The following is a 20,287-nucleotide window of genomic DNA, read 5'->3' as shown; positions in this document are numbered from 1 at the left end:
ATGATTCTATGCTTCTATGAAGCTGAGGAGAACCGAATCTCCTGCATCGCTGACAACACCCCAAGGTCTGCAGCTCAGACCTCTGCAATGTTTAAGCAAGTGGGGCAGTAGAAAGGCTTGTCCAGCTGAGGTCCAAGTCCCATCTCAAGGAAATCCTCACATCTTCTGGCTTGTAAAACACAGCTCTTGCAATGTCTTACCTGCCCAGAGTGTAAGTGATGCTCTGTGTGGGGAGGGGCACCAGACAAGAAAGGAAAACTACTGCACTAGAGTTAATATTTTTTCCATTATACTCTTTCTACAGTGATTCTGCAGCCATTATTTTCTGCAGATGAAATGGTGAGCCCCTGGTTTCTCCAGGCTGGAGGCAGCTTGACACAAAAGATCTTGATTGTCGGAGAAGCCAAAGTATAAAGGACCAAACAAAGCTCTATTTTCATCCTGGAGAGCACAGTGCTGCATTAAAAGCCTTTGATATTAGTCTCTTTGTCTCTTTGTCTGGTAAGGAGAGCCAGCTCCTGCCTCTTGCCTGTGGGTATCAGTTTTCTGCAGGGGGATGTTATCTGTGCCTCCACTCCTGCATCACCATCAGGCCAGCAGGGAGCTAACGGGTTTGTAACCCGACTTTTGGTCTTTGGCCAGATCCAGTTACTGCTTCTTCGCCTCAGAGAGGAAAACAGTGACATAGAGGAAAACAAATGACCTCAAAGCAAAAGGCCTTTGTTCTCGTTCAGCCTGCCTCAGCCTTAAGGGATGTGGTTGTTTTATGCATAAGGAAAATGTGTGGTCTAGAAGAGGATTGTCCAGGTTATCCCAGCAGGTCAGGAATGGGAGCTGCAGCAGGGACCAGACCTCCCACCTCAGAGATGATGCTCTGGAGCTTCAAGACCACACAGCCCCATCCTTTGTGATGTCTCACCAACACAATGTGCTGCCCTGACTGCTGCCTCCACTTGCTTCTCGCATCTTTGCCTCTCCCGTGCATAAAGTTCTCCACCCCACATCACTCATACGTGTCCCACTGTGTCTTCCCCTGCTCAGAAACACTCAAATTCACATCTGGAACTTCACATCACGTACCCACCTCCTGCATATGTCCTCTCCCAGGGCCCTTCACTGTGAGACCATATGCTATGAATTTTCACCCATCTTGAAGGTATTTTGTAGGTCTCCCCAGAGAACCAGAAGAGAAAGGACTGAGATGAACTGATTTCCAGTAGGAAGTTAGTATTTTTACTCAGGTCATCCCACCACACAGCAATTATTTGGTTTCACCATCGACTTTCCAGGATGAGATACGTGGCATCAGATGAAGGACCTAACATCTGGAGGATGGGTACATAGGACCCTTTATTATCAGTGCTTCTCCTGCTGGAGCGTTGTCAGCCTGCATCTACACTAGTAAATTAATAACAGGCAGGACAGGGCACTGGCCCTCATCCACCAGCACTGGGACAGGGCATCCCTGGCATGCTTTGGATGGGTTATGGCTGGAGAGGAGAGCTTCCCAGTCCGGGCATCTCCTGCCTGGTAAGGGATTACAGACAGATTTCTTGACTGGTGACACCACTGGTCTAGTCCATTTGGGTTGTCATCATGAACTATCATAGAATCATGGAATGGTTCAGTTTGGAAGGGATCTCAAAGCCCATCCAGTTCCAACCCTCCTGCCATGGGCAGGGACACCTCCCAAGGGATCAGGCTGCTCAAAGTCTCACCAGCCTGGCCTTGAACACCCCCTGGAATGGAACAGCCACCACTTCTCTGGGACAGGGTCTTACCACCTTCACAGTAAAATATTCCTCCCTAAGATCTCATCTCAAGCTCCCCTCTTGCAGCTTTGTCCTCTCACCCTCTCCCTGCACTCCCTGATCAAGAGCCCCTCCCCAGCTTTCCTGGAGTCCCTTTCAGTACTGGGAGACTGCTCAAAGGTCTCCCCGCAGCCTTCTCTTCTCCAGGCTGAACAACCCCAACTCTCTCAGCCTGTCCTCACATGGGAGGTGCTGCAGCCCCTTGGATCATCTCCATGGACTCCTCTGAACTCGCTCCAACAGATCCATGTCCTTCCTGTGCTGAGGACTCCAGAACTGGATGTAGGGCTTCAGGTGGGATCTCACCAGAACAGAGGCAGAATCCCCTCCCTGGCCCTGCTGGTCCCACTGCTTTGGATGCAGCCCAGGACACAGTTTGGCTTTCTAGGGTGGAAGCACACGTTGCCGGCTCATGTTGAGCTTCTCATCCCCCAGCACCCTCCACTTCTATGCTCTTTGGACAGTCAGACATGCAAAGCTCCAGGATACGGCTTCCAGGGAGGGTCATCTGAGACCCGTTAGAGCCCACAGCCCCTCCAAGGAGTCAGCACACAACCAGCTGCCTTAAGGAGGCTGAGGCACTCAGCCTGGCCAGGAAAGGACTCTCTGATCACCTAATTATCCGCATGCTGATGACCACTGAGGCAGGAAACAAAAGCAACTCAATGAGCCACACAGTCATGTCTCCAGACTGGCCCCCTCCATTATTCAGGGTGGACCCGCATCAGGTGTCCTGCCTTTATCTGGGGCTTTGATAAACAGTGCTAATCAGCTGCATGTGAATTATTCACAGAAACCACAGCTCACCTTTCCAAACCTCAGTGCCAGGGCTCTCTCCTTCTCCTCACTCCTCTTCTTCCTCTCCAACCTTTATGTTTGTCTGTTCTCGTCCAACTGATTTCCGTGCAAGAAGCATGGGATGTTACAGCACCAAGTTGTGAGGAGCTGGGCTTTAACTTTTTTTTATATCACTAGTTCCCTGGGTTCCCTTGAGTGAGGCACCAGCTGCTCTGGGTGGGATGGAGCCAAGTTCTATTCTATAAGTTCACTGGCTGTGCCTTGGCACTTACATGCTGGTGTAGACACTTCTTAGCAAGCAGGAGAAGTCATAGAATCATAGAATCATTAAGGTTGGAAAAGACTTCTAGGTTCATCCAGTCCAACCACCAGCCCAACTCCACCATGCCTACTAAACCAAGTCCCAAAGTGCCACAGCCACACGGTTTTTAACCACTCCAGGGATGAGGACTCCACCATTGCCCTGGGCAGCCTCTGCTAGGGCTTAATATCCATTCCTGTGAAGGAATTTTTCCTACTTTCCAGTCTAAAACTCCCCTGGTGCAACTTGAGGCCATTTCCTCTTGTTCTATCATTTGTGCTGGGAGTCTGAACAGAAATCCTTGGATAGCCCCTTTACATTTATGTCTTGGAGTAGTCTATTCTGCAGGTTGATACCTGCTATAGATGCTCAGGCTTGAAACATATTCCTTCCTCCATCAGCAGGCAGCTTATAGGTCTGGAATAAGGCTCTGTGCCATTGCATCTTTTTGGGCTCCTGGTTGTCTTCTTCTACAGAGAACATCAGCCTTTTCAGCCTGTCCTTCAGCCACAGCCAGTTCTCAGTTGCTTGTGCCCAAAGTCTATTGCCTTAGAGCAGGACATACTTTGCTGTTCCTGGCTCCCCCAACTTCCTCTCCATCTATCGAGGGCTCAGCTCCATCACCTAAACATGAATACCTGATGCCAGGCAGATATCCTGAGGTGTCCGAGACAAACACAGGGCAGATACAGCGTTGGATCTACAGGAGACACAGGTCCCTCCAGAAGCTGTCTACTCAAAGCGGACCTGCACTGAGCCCTATCTTCCCATGGATACCCATACTGTGGTGACAGGAGATCAATCATAGCATCATACAGTGGTTTAGGTCGGAAGGGACCTCAAAGCCCATCCAATTCCAAACCCCTGCCATGGGGATCAGGTTGCTCAAAGCCCCATCCAACCCAGCCTTCAACATCTCCAGGGATGGGGCAGCCACCACCTCTCTGGGCAACTTGGGCCAGGGCCTCCCCACCCTCACAGGAAAACATTTCTTCCCAAGATCTCATCTCAGTCTCTCCTCTTTCAGCCAAAAAAACATTCCTCCTTATCCTCTCCCTGCACTCCCTGATCAAGGGCCTCTCCCAGCTTTCCCGGAGCCCCTTTCACTACTGGGAGGCTGCTCTAAGGTCTCCCTGCAGCCTTCTCTTCTCCAGGCTGAGCAGCTCCTACTCTCTCAGCCTGTCCTCACACGGGAGGTGCTCTGGACGTTCGATCATCTCCATGGTCTGCTCTGGACTCACTCCAACAGCTCCATGTCCTTCCTGTGCAGAGGACTCCAGAGCTGAATGCAGGGCTCCAGGTAGCGAAACCCCTTCTAGGATCCTGCTTCCCACTGCTGTAAAGGCAAAGCCATGCGAGATGTCTTTGGTGTTCACCGAAGTGATTCTCTGATCTCATCTCCTTTCCTGGGCTGGACTGCTGGCCTGGGCTGCTCCTGTGGCCCAAACCAAAGACAGGGAGCAAGGAAAGCGCACTGTGCTGTGTTTCTTAATTGCTGAAGGCAGGTTGAACACATACTGCCACAGGCATGCTTGGGGGGTCATTTTGCCACTGTCTAAATGCCAGCATGAGGAAACTTGTTTCTAACCTGAAGGGTTTTTTAATTTAGCAGAAATACACAGAACAGCTAATTAACTGCAAAAACCTCTGCAGGGAGGTGCTGGATACTCCACTAGGCAGATGATTAGATGCTGGTCTGCAGCAGGGCTCATCCAACTGTATCCCACAGCAGGTCAAGAGAAGGCTCTAACTGAGGTCCAGCTGATGGGGAGGACAAGCTCTACATTTCAATACTTAAAGGGGGCTGATAAGAAAGATGGGGACAGACTTTTTAGCAAGGCCTGTAGAGAGAGGACAAGGGGGAATGGTTTTAAACTGAAAGAAGGGAGATTCAGACTGGATATAAGGAAGAAATTCTTTTTGCTAAAGGCAGTGCGGCACTGGCCCAGGTCGCCCAGAGAAGCGGTGGATGCCCCATCCCTTCAAACACTCAAGGCCAAGTTGGATGGGTCTCTGAGCAACCTGATCCCATTGAAGATGTCTCCACTCAGTGCAGGGGGTTAGACTAGATGGGATTTAATAGGCCCTTCCAACCCAAACTTGCGATTCAATGATTCTATGATTTCAAAGTAAATGCACAGCAGCGACTCCTGTTCCAGCCTGTAACGATGAAAAGCAGGCCAACATGCTGAATAAATATTTCTGTTGGTTGTTGCAGGCCAGGGGTAATTTGTGAGAGATCATCACAAAAGAATCAGCAGCCTCTGATCCACTGATACCAAATTGTAATGAAGCTGCAATAATAAAGAAATCCCAGCACAGCAAAGAGTTCATATGGGGTGAATGAAGAGACCTGAGCTAACCTGGCAACAGTCCTAGGGAAGGAATAGGAAAGCTTGTACAGAATTCAATGAATAAGCAATTAAAAACTAGAGTATAATCAATGACATTAAAGGTAGTTTTACGAGGAGATAGAGCCTATCAAACCAAGCTTGGTTTCATTCTTTGGAATAGGTTTGTTTGGTAATTGTATTAAATTACAGGCTGGGTGGAGAACAGACTGAGAGCAGCCCTGAGGAAAGGGACCTGAGGCACCAGAGAATGAGAAACTCAACATGAGCCGGCAATGGGCGCTCACAGCCCAGAAACCAACCGTGTCCTGGGCTGCATCCAAAGCAGTGGGACCAGCAGGGCCAGGGAGGGGATTCTGCCCCTCTGCTCCACTCTGGTAAGATCCCACCTGGAGCCCTATGTCCAGCTCTGGAGTCCTCTGCATGGGAAGGACATGGATCTGTTGGAGTGGGTCCAGAGGAGTCCATGGAGATGATCCAAGGGGCTGGAGCACCTCCCATGTGAGGACAGGCTGAGAGAGTTGGGATTGTTCAGCCTGGAGAAGAGAAGGCTGTGGGGAGACCTTAGAGCAGCCTCCCAGTATTGAAAAGGGGCTCCAGGAAAGCTGGGGAGGGGCTCTTCATTCTGGGGGGGGACAGGGATAAGATGAAAGGGCCCAGGCTGCCCAGAGAAATGGTGGTTGCCCCATCCCTGGAGGTGTTGAAGGCCAGGTTGGATGGGGCTTGGAGCAACCTGATCCCTTTGGAGGTGTCCCTGCCCATGGCAGGGGGTGGAACTGCATGGGCTTTGAGGTCCTTTCCAACCCAAACCATTCTATGATTCATTTTATGAAAGGAGCACATTCTTGCAAGATGTTTGGTTTAACGCTGCCTGCTCTCGGTGCAGCGCACTAACTACAGCGGGTTAACAGAGAAACTCTAAAAATAGGACATCAGCTGAAAATCATTTTCGATTTACAGTGCAATTTTGCTATTAAGCTCATGACTACTACATCAGTGACTGGGATGGAAAAATAACTTAAAATCAAATTTTTAAATCATGTGAAGATTGGCAAAGCAGTCAACCAGGAGAGAGTGAAGGCAGCACCATCGGATGTGCCCAAGCCAAACAAACAGGACACTCATGTGCTAAAATCTCTACCAAGAAGCAGCACCTCAGGCTGGCTCTAGTCTCCTCACTGGGAGCTGCAGAAAGCAATAAGGTCTCCCCTCAGCCTCCTCTTCTCCAGGCTAAACAATACCAGGTCCTTCAGCCACTCCTCATTAAGATTTGTTCTCCAGACCCTTCCCCAGCTTCATTCACGTTCTCTGGATGTGCTCCAGCCCCTCAAGGTCTTTCTTGGAGTGCGCTGCCCAAAACTGAACCCAGGATTCGAGGTGTGGTTTCCCCAGTGCCGAGTGCAAGGGGACGATCCCTTTCCTACTCCTGCTGGCCACGCCATGGCTGATCCAAGCCAGGATGCCGCTGACTGCCTTGGCCGCCTGGGCCACTGCTGGCTCATGTTCTGTCGCTGTCAACCAGCACCCCCAGGTCCTTTTCCTCTGGGCTGCTTTCCAGCCACTCTTCCCCAATCTTCCATCTACTTCCACTTTGATAATCAACCAAAATATTTCAGTTGCTCTTAAAAATATGAATATTGTATTGAACCAAATGGCAGCACCTTGGGAAAAACATGGCAAAGACAGGGCACCAACCTCCATCTGTGTGCTGGTTGGCATTCTCCCTCACTGAGCTGTACACATTGCGTCTGAACTTCCTTGCCCTTCCCAGGAGACATCACCAACGTCTTCCTCACCCTCTAGTCTGCACATTGAACAGGGATGTGACTCCAGCTCAAGCAAAAGCTCTTTCTTCCCATTGGAGAGGATCTGGTGGGTAAGTGGGAGGGAAGGACCGACCACACTCTCACCTGTTGGTGAAGACTTTACTGTAGTTAAACACCTGGATCTCCAGGATCTCATTCCCATCTATACTGCTTGCCACCGGCCAGCGGAAAGTCTGCAGAGAAAGGATGGGAGGAAGATGTCAGGCTTCTTTCAGGGAGCTGCTGCAGAGGTGATGAGTATGGAACCGAGATAACCATGGAAAAAGGCAAACTACCTCTTTTTCACAGCAAAAATGTAGGCAGGGCTGTTTTACAGGGTCTCATGAAGAACATACCAAATATTTTATATATATAGTCTGAATATTAATACACATTGTACAAATGAGTATATACATTTTTAATATATATAAACACACATTTTACTTTTATAAATCTATACATGTATGTATTTATATATATATATATATAATTCACTTTGATTTGGGGGTTTTTGGCTTTGGGGGTTTTTGGCTTCCCAAGCCAAGAAGTTTGTCTGTCCATCTAAACCACCTGAGCTGCCTTCAGTTTTCAAAACCAAGGGTCTCTGGTGACCTCCCAAAACAGACCACCCCCCATTGCCAAGCTGCTCTCAGAGCATCTTGGGATGGGAATGTGACACCCTGATGCGGAGGCAGCAGAGCTGAGCCCATGCAGGAGCAGCAGGATGACATTCAAAGTCTTTAAAGGAAAGTGCTTAGCAAGCAACTTCACAGGAAGAAATCAGTGACTTTTCAGAAATATGCCAACGCTCAGTTTTAAGATATTATTTCCCCCTTTTAGGTTTTCCGCAGCGAGTCAAGGAAGCAAATGAAAATCATCCTGAAATACAGAAGAAAATTAGAAATGGCCCCATGGCAGTGATGTCATTCTGCTTATCACAGAATGGTTTGTGTTGGAAAGGACATCAAAGCCCATCCAGGTCCAACCCCCTGCCATGAGCAGAGACACCTCCCACTGCACCAGGTTGCTCAAAGCCCCATCCAACCTGGCCTTCAACACCTCCTGGAATGGAGCAGCCACCACTTCTCTGGGCAACCTGGGCCAGGGCCTCCCCACCCTCCCAGGAAAACATTTCTTCCCAAGATCTCATCTCAATCTCCGCTCTTTCAGATGAAAACTGTTCCCCTCGTCCTGTCCCTGCACTCCCTGATCAAGAGCCCCTCCCCAGCTTTCCTGGAGCCCCTTTTCAATACTGGGAGGCTGCTCTAAGGTCTCCCCACAGCCTTCTATTCTCCAGGCTGAACAATCCCAACTCTCTCAACCAGCCCTTGGATCATCTCCATGGCCTCCTCTGGACTTGCTCCAACAGAACCATGTCCTCCCTGTGCTGAGGACTCCACAACTAGACGAAAGCTCCAGGTGGGATCTTACCAGAGTGGAGCAGAGGGGCAGAATCCCCTCCCTGGCCCTGCTGGTCCCACTGCTTTGGATGCAGCCCAGGACACGGTTGGCTTTCTGGGCTAAAAGCACACATTGCTGGCTCTAAGTTGAGCTTCTCATCCAGCAGTACCAAATAAGGTCATTTGGAAAGTGCAATGGCCTGTAAAGGGTCCTGGGATCCCTGCTGAACAGCCTTGCTCACAGCTTTCCGCACCAAGAAGCTCATCCAGGGATGTTCATGCTGCAGCAGACTCCAGGGAGCCAGCAAGTGATGCACAGTGTGGAGGAGCGTGCTCCCATCCTCTGTGCTCTGCAACGTTCCGTATGGTTCTGGGAGCACCCCTGCACATTTCCAGTTCCAGAGGGACCCACCTGTCTAGAGCCACTAACACAATTTGCTTAAAACATTTGGCTTTTTACTCAAAATTCTAGGAAATTAAAGGCAGGGTACCATTTTCCACCATCAGAAATCAACCCTTCATAGTGCAGTCTCTGATTTCTTGGGACTGGGCTTCACAATGGGGCTCACATCTCATTCCTGCTGCAGATCTTCTGCATTTGGCTTAATCACTTAAGACAGAATGCAGATGCTCACAGTTTGTGGCTTAAAAAAATCAGGGCTGGGATTCCTCCACCTTGAGTTAGATGCTTAGAGGTTACCTGCCTAAATCCATAACCGTTCATCTGGGCTCACCATCACTGGAGAAACTCTGGCACATCCTACATACAAACTGAGCCCTGGGCCACCTTTGGGAGAGGGTCACTCTTTCTATCCTTTCTAGGCAGACTTTCCAGCCATGACTATATGCCTGAGATGGAAGGAGGGCACCTTGCTCTGGAAGCTGTTCAAAACACCTTCCTCAAACCACTAACAGGACAACGAATGAACCCCCCAGACTTCCAGGCGATATACAAACTTCTGCACCACATTCCCCAGCCCATAATCCATGTTCTATCAGTCTGCCCAGTCATACTCAGTCTCCTCCTGTTTTTATCCCACCGTGTGGAACATCACTCAAACTGACTTGTGGCATCCAGCCACAAGTCCTGTGCATTAGTGAATCCTTGTGGGCATTGCTCCACCCCGCATCGAGGCTGCTCTCTGCTCCTCTGACTGCTGTTTGACCAGCTGAGAGAGTTGGAGTTGTTCAGCCTGGAGAAGGCTCTGAGGAGACCTTCGAGCAGCCTCCAGTACTGAAAGGGGCTCCAGGAAAGCTGGGGAGGAACTCTTGATCAGGGAGTGCAGGGACAGGATGAGGGAGATCAGTTTTGAGCTGAAAGAGGGGAGATTGAGATGAGATCTTCAGAAGGAATGTTTTCCTGGGAGGGTGGGGAGGCCCTGGCCCAGGTTTCCCAGAGAAGTGATGGCTGCCCCATCCCTGGAGGTGTTCAAGGACAGGTTGGATTGGGCTTGGAGCAACCTGATTCAGTGGGAGGTGTCCCTGCCCATGACAGGGGTGGAACTGGATGGGCTTTGATGTCCCTTCCAACCCAAACTTCTATGATTCTATGATTCTGAGGATTTTGGAGAGGCAGGAGGTGGATCTGGAGCACCCAGACCACGTTTAGCACCTTGTGGCTGCAGGTCTAACAGAGGCAAGTCAGCTCAGCTGCAAAACGAAAATACAAGTCTCTGTGCTTATCTCTCTGATCAACAGACACCGCAGCGGAAAAGAAACAGCTCAAAGAAACTGGGCGATAGAGTTTCCCTTCTAAGACTGGTATTTTTTTATATTTATTATCATCTTTTAAGCCTGGGAAGGTTTCTTACAGTCGCTCAGCCTGACCTCTTAAACAACCTAGTCCGGAGATTTTTGTGTTTCATTCAGAGGCTCCTAAATTGAACACAGATAATGCCTTGTAGCTCAGTCAGAACATATTTTTAACAGGAAAAAAAAAAAAAAAAAGAGGAAAAAAAGACATCCCAGAATTTAAGCAACAAATTTAATTACACTCTCAGATAAGTGGTTTCCACAGCTTCTGACAAGAAATATTTGCACATATTTCTGCTTTGCATTTGCAGTCTTCAGGTCCCCAGCCTTTCCCTGTGCTTGCCCACCAAGCTAAGGTGCTACCTAAACTCTTTAATTTTGCTTTTTAATTGTTGTTCCTTGAACCGAGGGAATTGCCCTTGGGCTGCTGAAGCCAGCATTCCCTTTGCAACACAGAGAGGCAAAGCAATGCCCCATCCCAGTCCATGAACCTCCAGAAAGGAGACTGGAGCTGGGCACCTTGCTAAAAGCAGTAAAATCACAGAATCATTAAGGCTGGACAAGCCCTCTAAGCTCATCCAGTCCAACCGTCAGCCCAGCCCCACCATGCCCCACCGTGCCAACCAAACCATGTCCCCAAGTGCCACAGTGACATGGCTTTTGAACCCCTCCAGGGATGGGCACTCCACCACTGCCCTGGGCAGCCTCTGCCAGGGCTTCACCACTCTTACAGCAAAGACATTGTTCCCAAAATCCAATCTAAACTTAACACCTAGCGCAGGATCTGCCAGGACAGGAATCCTCCTGTTGCAAATTCGTCCCACTCCCATTGTCACCTAGTTAATGGGACATCACCCAGGAGCTGCATTGTACTCACTCAGCCTTCACTCTTGGCAGCAGGTTTTCCTTCCCTCTGCACCTCCACAGGAAGCTGCCCTTTCATATAGGCAATGAACGAGGGCAAATCATGGAATCATAAAATCATGGAATGGTTTGTGTTGGAAGGAACAGCAAAGCCCATCCAGTTCCAACTCACTGCCACGGGCAGGGACACCTTGCACTGGATCAGGTTGCTCCAAGCCTCATCCAATCTGGCCTTGAACACTTCCAGGGATGGGACAGCCACCACTTCTCTGGGCAGCCTGGACCAGGGTCTCATCACCCTCCCAGGAAAACATTTCTGCCTAAAAATCTCATCTCAATCTCCCCTCTTTCAGCTTCAAACCCTTCTCCCTTGTCCTATCCTTGTACTCCCTGATCAAGAGCCCCTCCCCAGCTTTCCTTTTCTCCCAATTGTAATAATCCCTGCTGCTCCCACCAGCACTGAGCCAGCAGGAGGTCACCCAGGAGCTGCACTGCATTTGCTCAGCTTCCACTCTTTGCAGACAGGTTTTTCTCCCCTCAACACCCTCGCAGGGAGCTGCCCTTCATGTAAGTGATGAACGAGGGTGGTTTGTTTTGGAGCTGGAGTTTTCTTGGTTAATTTATAACAGACCCTGAGGCACTGTTTGCACTCATCAATTCAGACTACCTGCGCTGAAGGTCAATACTGTGTGGCAGGTCATGCCAGCTGGGAAGAAAACACAAACCATGCCATGGAGTTATTCACTGGCAGGGGCTGCAGTACCTGCAGTGAGTCCTACACCTGCTTTCCCAAGATGCTTTCCACCAAACCGCTAGAAAATAGCAGCACCAGGGGCTACGATGCACCCCCAACCCTAAAGTGCTCCCCAGATGTGGTGTACATGGAGGTGACCCATCTGTCCTCTCAAACCTGGCTCATGCTGGGAGAGTCTGACCTTTGCAAGGAGCTGCACTTAATGTCTACTCTTCATTGTGTTCACCCATGACCTTAGAATCAGGGAATTATTAAGGTTGGAAAAGACCTCTAAGTTCATTCAGTCCAACCATCAGCCCAACCCCACTGTGATGACTAAATCATGTCCCAAAGTGCCACATCTACACATTTTTTGAGCCCCTTCAGGGATGGGCACTTCACCACTGCCCTGGGCAGCCTCTGCCAGGGCTTCACCACTATTTCAGTAAATAAATGTTCCCTAATATCCAATTTAAACCTCTCCTGTATCTCTGATTCACACTGGAGTCTTCTCTGGCTGCATCCAGGTGGTTAATGAGGAAAATCAAGGGATTTGCAATGGGAGGGAGAGCAGGGAGCTGGGTACAGCCTGGCTGCATCGCCTGTCACCCAGAACAAGGAGACAAGAAGAGCCCAAAGCCTGGTCCAGGCACGCAAGGTTGCTCCTGACCAACTTGCCTCACCTTGCTGCAATTCACCCTGTAGGCACTACCAGGCTGACTTTAACCAGAGGCTCTCACAGCAGGAACTGCAATAAACATGGTCTAACCAGAGAAACAGAGACAGCCTGAGGCTCCGATGCAACAAGAGGCACTAGAAGAAAATATGATGCACACAAATATACATCTGTGGCTCAGGGCTCTCTTTACCTGCTGTCTTTTAAGCGCTATAGTCCTTGTCCTGGCAAGCTCCAGAGCCCATCCTCTCCCACGTGCTTCCTGGGACCACAGCAGGCTCAGAGCTTGGCTGGGATGCTCTGAGCTTGGCAGGGATGCTGTGCAGCACCAAGCACTCGGAGCATCCAGTGTCTGGCATCCCACCAATCCTGAGGCAGCAAGTGGAGCCTCTAGCTCTTCAGCCCCAGCAGGGAAGGATGTCCTTATTCAGATCACAAAGAGTTTTAAGTGCAGCTCCACCACTGCACACCTCCGCGGTTGTTATTCAAATCAGTTATTAGACTAACAAATTGCTGTGTGCAGATCTATAGAACACTGCATCCCATTAACATCAGCCGCTTCCCCACATCTGCCTCGGCTTAGTAGGAACATGGCTGGAGCCAAATTTCCAGCCAGCTTCTCAATATGCCTCACCAGTCCCATGCAGCTTTGGGGGTACTGGTGGCAGATCCCATACTGCCCATGCCATGAGCTTCTCCTGCCTCTTAATCCTCCCTGGTACTATACAGGAACTGGAGATCAAGCTCTTTCATGCCCTTACATTCGGCGCTGGGGAGGTTGCACCTTAAATACTATGTTCCATCTTGGGCCTCTCAGTACAAGAAAGATATTGAGCTGCTGGAGGATGTCCAGAGGAGAGGAACAAGGCTACCAAAGGTTCTGGAGCACAAGTCTTATGAGGAGTGACTGAGGGCCCTGGGGCTGTTTAGTCTGGAGAAGAGGAGGCTGAGGGGAGACCTCATCGCTCTCTGCAGCTCCCAGAAAGGAGGTTGGAGCAAGGTGGATGCTGGTCTTTTCTTCCCATAACAAGGAATAGGACAAGAAGAAATGGCCTCAAGTTGTGCCAGGGGAGATATAGATTGGATATCAGGAAATATTCCTTCACAGAAAGAGTGCTGAAGCCCTGGCAGAGGCTGCCCAGGGCAGTGGTGGAGTCCCCACCCCTGGAGGGGTTAAAACTGTGTGGCCATGGCACTTCGGGACATGGTTTAGTCGACACAGTGGGGTTGGACTGTTGGTTGTAGTGAATGAGCTTAGAGGGCTTATCCACCCTTAATGATTCTATGATTCTTTCCCTAAAGCCTGGAGCAAGGACTAACTGGTGCCAGGGACACAGAGGGGCAGGGAAGAGCCAGGGTTGCTTCAGCTGGGAACATCACAGGAAAAATCACCCCACAGACACATCCCATGCCTGGAATCAGGATGAAAACCTATTTTTTAAAGACAGAAAAAGCTTTAGAAGGTGATAAACAATTTAAAGATTTTAACATTCCCCATAGCCTCTTCTATTCTCCAGCCCCTGGGAACAAGTTGTCTTCTATGAGAAACACCAGGCAATCAGAGGAAAAAATCCATTCTCTTTTGAAAGCATATTTCCATTCTGAATGTAACTTCTTAGCAGCACCTGAGTTCCCTGCTTGTGTGGGTGATCTTATTTCAGTCAGCTCAGAATAGATGAAAGAAGGGAGATTGAGATGAGATCTTGGGAAGAAACATTTTCCTGTGAGGGTGGTGAGGCTCTGGCCCAGGTTGCCCAGAGAAGTGGTGGCTGCCCCATCCCTGGAGGTGTTCAAGGTCAGGTTGGATAGGGCTTGGAGCAACCTTATCCAGTTCCTGCCCATGGCAGTGGGATGGAACTGGATGGGCTTTGAGGTCCCTTCCCACTCAAACCATTCCATGAGTCTGTAACTCTAATATTTTCTTGGTAACTGCTTAAGAAGAGGCTATATTTTAGAACCACACAGAACTCAGGTTTTGATTCCTTCTCTCTCCCTTTCCAAGCCCAAAGCTGAGCGCTGAAGGCCGATACAGCATCCAGTCAGCATCCAAAGCAGAATTGGCTGGTTACTCGGTGTGAGCCAGGGATGCATACGGATGGGGATGCTGGCAGGCTGAGCATCAACAACTGAGGCACATTTAAAACAAGGAGGAGTTTTTCCCTCCAAACCAAAAGCCCAGGGAGATTCACAGTGGTGACAAGCAATTTTTCCTGAAGTTTCAGCGCAAACAACGTGGGTTATTATATTTTTTTTAATTAATTCCCCAACGAGGAAATGCTGTACAGCTGTTCCCACATTAAGGGATACCCCATGTCCTCAGCCCCAGTCAGACTATGGCCAAGGGATCCAGCTGGTACCTGCCATGAGAAACCCTGGAGCGGAAAATGAAGATGCTGATATGCTTTAATTGGGGAACAGGATATATTTATCTGGACAGGGAGTCACAGCAAAGCAAACCAGATGTGGGAGACAGACTAGGAGGAAAACACATCTGCTCTTACCTCATCAAACTTGGCCTCGTCCTCGCAGTTTTCAAGCACCCGGGTGTAGAAGGAGAGCCCTGGAGGGGAAAAACAGATTGATTACAGTGAGGTGAGGGGCAGACAGAGTGGGAAACACAGGTGCAGCATCACCTGGGATGGGGAATTGTGGCTGTGAAGGTGTAAGAGCACTGCAGGTGAGGGGGAGGTGTGCAGTGGGTGTGCGCAGAGGGACACAGCCCACACACGAGGGTGAATCCAGCTCAGCTCCTCTGCACCAGCACCAAACACCACATTAACCTGCTTTAAGAGCTAATTCAGAAGTTTAACTGGTGTGTTCGAGTCTTGTCCCATCTGTCGCAGAACAGAGGACACAGAGCAAGCTCCTGGATGGAGATTGTGGCTGCTTCTGTAGGGGCTTTACATTGGTTCAACAGGGGCTTCTCAGGCTTTGGGGTATTGGGGCGCAGGAAACCCCAGAAGTGTGCCTGAGGCAAACGAATGAGATTTAGGACTGATTGCCCCAAGAGAACCACCCTAGGTCCTGCACAGAGCAGCAGTTCTCCACTTATGAGTCCAACCGCATGAACGTAGCTACATGTGCCCCCACCCTGATGGCAGTATCCCTCCACCACCGGCACCCCTGGATCTGCCAGGCAACACATCAGGGCAAGGATCTGGGGAGGATGAGGAGCTCGGGATGCTCTGCCTGCACAGGCAGGTGAGCCTCAAAAGCCCTCCGCCAGCTGAGAGCCCGGACAAAAGGGGGGGAGTTTCTGCTGCGGAGGGAAAGCCCAGGCAGAGCAGCCAGGTGTTAGTTATTGAAATAACCAGGTTTTCCCAAGAAGACCCAGCTCAGAGTCGCCCTGTGCTTTCAACTGCTCTCAGCAGAATAACCTCACCCACCCACAGGGCCCTGAGTCAATATTCCTAGTTAATACCCACTTCATAACACTGCAGAGGAGAACTTATAAAAATGCTAATATTTAATCATTGAATCACATTAAGGCTTTCCCTTCCAGAAAGGAAAACTGTCTCCTGGGTAATTAAAACCATCTCTGTGCATGAGTCTGGTCTGGGGCCAGTACTGCACAGACAACCTGTGGTCAGGGTAAGTGGATGCCAGGGTGACCCTTACTGCTGTGGGGTCAACTGTTCCTTTATTTTACTGAAGACTGAGCTATCCCAATGACACGGCTCTTTGTCTAAGGTAGCAATTGCACAAAAAGAGCCAGAAAATCATTTTGTTAGACTTTCTGCTGTCTGCAGCATCCAGCCTGGGTAAGGGAAACCCAGAAGGTGCATCCTGTATCCCAACCCAGACTCCAGGTTCCCTGCCATGAATGATGTCACCCATGCATGCACGAGCTTCTCGGGGATACAAGCAGAGGACTGTATTTGTCTCATTCCAAGTGACTCCAGGGAGGGTGGAGGAGACCGAGGAGCCTCCTGGGCTACAGGACGGCTGCCCACACTCATCCCATGCACACTGGCTGCACCCCAGTGGAACGGGATCTAGTTGCTCTCCATGGGGTGGGATGGAAGCTGTAGTGGGATGCAGTCTGCCCCTGTCCCCTTCACCCAAGGTCAGGGAACTTGGACTGGAATGGGACCACTCCTCTTCTGAGACGGAGCCACCGGAAATAGGGCCACAGAAATGGTCTGAGGGCTGGAGTACCTCACCTATGAGGACAGGCTGAGGGAGTTGGGGTTGTTAAGCCTGGAGAAGAGAAGCCTGTGGGGAGACCAGAAAGCAGCCTCCAATACTGAAAGGGGCTCCAGAAAAGCTGGGATGGGGCTCTTGATCAGGGAATGCAGGGACAGGACAAGAGGGAATGGTTTGAAACGGAAAGAAGGGAGATGGAGACAAGATCTGAGGAAGAAATGTTTTTCTGTGAGAGTGGGGAGTCCCCAGCCCAGGTTGCACAGAGAGGCTGCCCCATCCCTGGAGATGTGCAAGGGGAGGCTGGATGGGGCTTTGATCAACCTCATCCAGTGGGAGGTGTCCCTGCCCATATTGGGGATTTGGAACTGGATGAGATTTGAGGTCTCTTCCCACCAAACCATGCCATCATTCTATGTATTCGGACAGTCTAAAAGTAACAGCTCTGCTATGGGCAAGCAACTCTGTACAAGCTCAGACCCTGCCGGGGGACAGGAGCAGGCACCCCAAAATAGACAGGGTGAAGAAGTTTCACCATTTTTCTGCTCTTCACCTGCAGCCAGCCTGAATAGCAAGTATTTGCAGAAATTCTTGTATTCACCCCTAGCTGAGTTTCACCTGCAGAGCTGGAGAGATGTAACACCAATGGATTTCACAGAATCAGAGAATCCCTAGGTTGGAGAAGACCTTTGAGATCAAGTCCAACTGTACCTGTCCAATATTAAATCATACCCCTGAGCACCTCATCTATCCATCTTTTAAACACCTCCAGGGATGGGGACTCCACCACCTCCCTGGGCAGCCTCTGCCAGTGCCTAGGAACATTTTAGGTGCAGAAGTTTTTTCTAATGTCCAATCTGAACCTCCCCTAGCGCAGCTTGAGGCCAATTCCCTCTTGTCCTAATTTGGGGCATTGGAGCCCTTTCAGCCAGCCCAGAGCATGCACAGGGCACCTGCAGGGGAGTGATGCATGTCTTACAAGTTACTGAAGTTCAAAACCAGCCCCAAACCTCCTATGAACAACTGGGAGGGTCATAAAGGTGAGGGACCTTGTCAGCTAGCACACTACAACCTCCCAGCGTACAAGCATCCTGTGGGAGTTTGGTGAATCAAATCCAATGCCATGGTGGGAAACGAGTCCCTGATGTGATACTCAGGGATGGGATGGGATTTTGGCCACCCTGTTGGGGTAGAGCCCAGCTCACCACCACCCCCCACACACACTTCCAGCAGGACAACCTGGCACCTCTCCCTGGCTGCTCCCATGGCTCCAGAACTGGGAGCTCCTGTCCATGCCTCAGTTTCTCCTACTTGCAAAACGCAAACAGTGCAGCTATGGCAGAGAGGGGCTGCCAGAAATACAGGGATCCCTGGGAGAAGAGGAGCAGTGTTATTCCATCGCCATCCCACATGGCTGTCAGTCTCAGCCCTTTCTCAAAAACACTTTTATCAAGGTTGTGATGTATTCATCTCTCACTTGAGCTGAAGTTGAACAGCATTTCAGAGCGCTGCCCACATGCAGAAATGCACATGCCAGCCTCTCACACCGGAGCTGGACCCCTTCTTTACCTTCTTTTTGTCCAATAACAGATGCTTTTGGGTGAATGAGCAAACACCCACTTGGGGATTTCTGCCCAAACCCCCAGGCTGTGCTGCTGGTGGGTGAAAAGACGGAGAAGGCTGGATGGCAGCTTGACTAGTTAAGAACATCCATCTCCTCAATGCTCAGTAGCTCCAGGAAACCAGGATACTATCAGCACAACACTGCCTGTGCAAACCTTACAAGGTGCTCTGAGGGATGCCAGGCTGGTGGAGGGCACCTCACTCCACGGGGTCTAAAGCTCCCTCTAGTCGGGGAGAAAGGCAAGAAACTCTTCTCTGGAGACCTTGGAATCAAAACCCAACCATGCACACTGGGATGTTCCCCTCGGTCTGGCACTGAGGATCCATCCCAGGGCAAGGGTGAGGATGGGCCTCATCCTGGGGAAGTTTGGATGGACCCTGGTTGGAGGGAAAAAACCTTGGCCAGCCTGGATGGGGATCAGGGCAGGGATGGTGCACCATCATTTTAATCAAACAGCAAAAATACAGCTAGAGATGTAAAGAGTTGATCAGAGCAGATGAGGCAGCCAACAGGACAAATGATGCAGCTTCACAGCAGTGCTAAACTTGCCATGGCATGATTCTGCTGCCCATCATTTCCAAATTCTTATGGAGCGAGGGGACAGCAAAGCACTGCCTGAGCCACAGAGACACTAAACACTGGAGGAGCCCTTCCCCACCAATGTACGGAGCACACAGAGTGCTGGGACACTTCACGGCCACCTCCGGTGTGGGACCTGGTGAGGAGCAGACTCCATTCCCAGCTCCAGGATGTGCTTTGTACAACAGCACCATGGCCGTGCCCTAAACACGGCAGAGGCAGGAAAGCAATGCAACGCAGTGCTGTGCATCCTCAGAGATGGGTGTCAGGAGCCATTTGATGAAACCTGGCACTGGGACCCACCGGTGCAGGATGGGGTCAAGCCCAGGCACCTGCAGGACCCACCCCTGGCTCATCCAAAGCAATGAGCAATCCATCGTGAACCAATCCTCACAAGTACCACCAAGTACATCAAGAAAAGGCTGAAAGCACCTAAGTATTCCTACTTCACTATTACTACAACTGTTGAATTCCATGGTGTGTCATAAAGATCAACCTCACATAAAGATTGTACTGTTTATGTATCCTTACAGCATGATAATCCTTATTCCTGCTCTAGGCTTCAAGCTGACTGAAGTATGACCCATTCCCAGCTTCCAGCGACGTTACTGAATTGCCCCTGAGCTGATGCTGGGAGGCAGGAACAAGGGAAAAAGGGGGTAATTCTGCCTTTTTAATGACAGTGGGGTCATTAAAGGGAAGGCTGTTTGAGGCAGCGCTGGCTGGCCTGGCTTGGAGGCGATGAAAATACCTGCTCCCCTGCTCTCCCTCCCGCGGTGTGTTTGCAGAGAGAAGGGACAGCTGTTCCTGACTCCCGGCGCTGTCAAACCATCCCACACCCGCCTCTGCCCGTCGGTGGGTCCGACACACTGGAGAACGTATCCAGCACCACGCAGCGAGCTCACACTGAGCCTGCCTCAAGCCCTGAGGGGCTTGGGAAAGGTTTGGCTGCTGCCGAGGGTATGAACCCCTAGAGAGTTTTTGCTCCTTTTGCAGCTTTCCTTGGAAAGCTTTGGAGCTGGTGTGCATCCGAGCAGAAAAAAAACAAAGCTGCGGCATCCTTAGAAGAAATCCAAGCACACGCCCGGTCCCGGCACAAGGCAAGTTCCCTCTCTGGCCCTTCCAGTGACACCTTCTCGGTGGCACAGCTTCACGACCGAGCCCTTTAGGCAAAAGCAGGAGCCCGGCTCCCCCCAGCTGGGGCACGATCCTGCTCCCAGGGGGGGAATTGTCATCCTAGGACATCACCTGCTTTCCCCTGGATGAATCCCCCTCCTCACAGGCTGCCCATGGGGGATGCACTGGCGGGCTGCAGTGTCCCGTGCTGGGTGCAGGTGGGCAGGGACCCCAGAGAAGCACCTCTGGTGGTGGTGCCCGTACCTCAGACAGGGACTAGTGGGCAGCTCTTAAAGCTGGCAGGTTTGCATCCCCTCCTCCCAACCTGAGCATG

At 50.6% G+C, this 20,287-nt stretch overlaps 1 protein-coding gene across 10 annotated transcripts in view; it reads right to left on the bottom strand.

Annotated features, from left to right (window-relative positions):
- Positions 1-20,287, bottom strand: part of OTOF (otoferlin) — a 97,221-nt gene that overhangs the window by 76,365 nt on the left and 569 nt on the right. For all 10 annotated transcript variants that reach the window (XM_054063308.1, XM_054063309.1, XM_054063310.1 and 7 more), the window contains exons 2-3: positions 14,993-15,051; positions 7,172-7,260 (exon numbers count right to left, since the gene is read on the bottom strand). In XM_054063308.1, coding sequence (XP_053919283.1) covers positions 7,172-7,260; positions 14,993-15,051 — 148 coding nt within the window. The remainder of the gene's footprint in view (positions 1-7,171; positions 7,261-14,992; positions 15,052-20,287) is intronic.

The sequence above is a fragment of the Cuculus canorus genome, chromosome 3 (genome assembly GCF_017976375.1).
Source record: "Cuculus canorus isolate bCucCan1 chromosome 3, bCucCan1.pri, whole genome shotgun sequence".
NCBI lineage: Eukaryota > Metazoa > Chordata > Aves > Cuculiformes > Cuculidae > Cuculus > Cuculus canorus.
The sequence above is the reverse complement of the archived record's forward strand: the minus strand, read 5'-3'. Positions and strand labels throughout refer to the sequence as shown.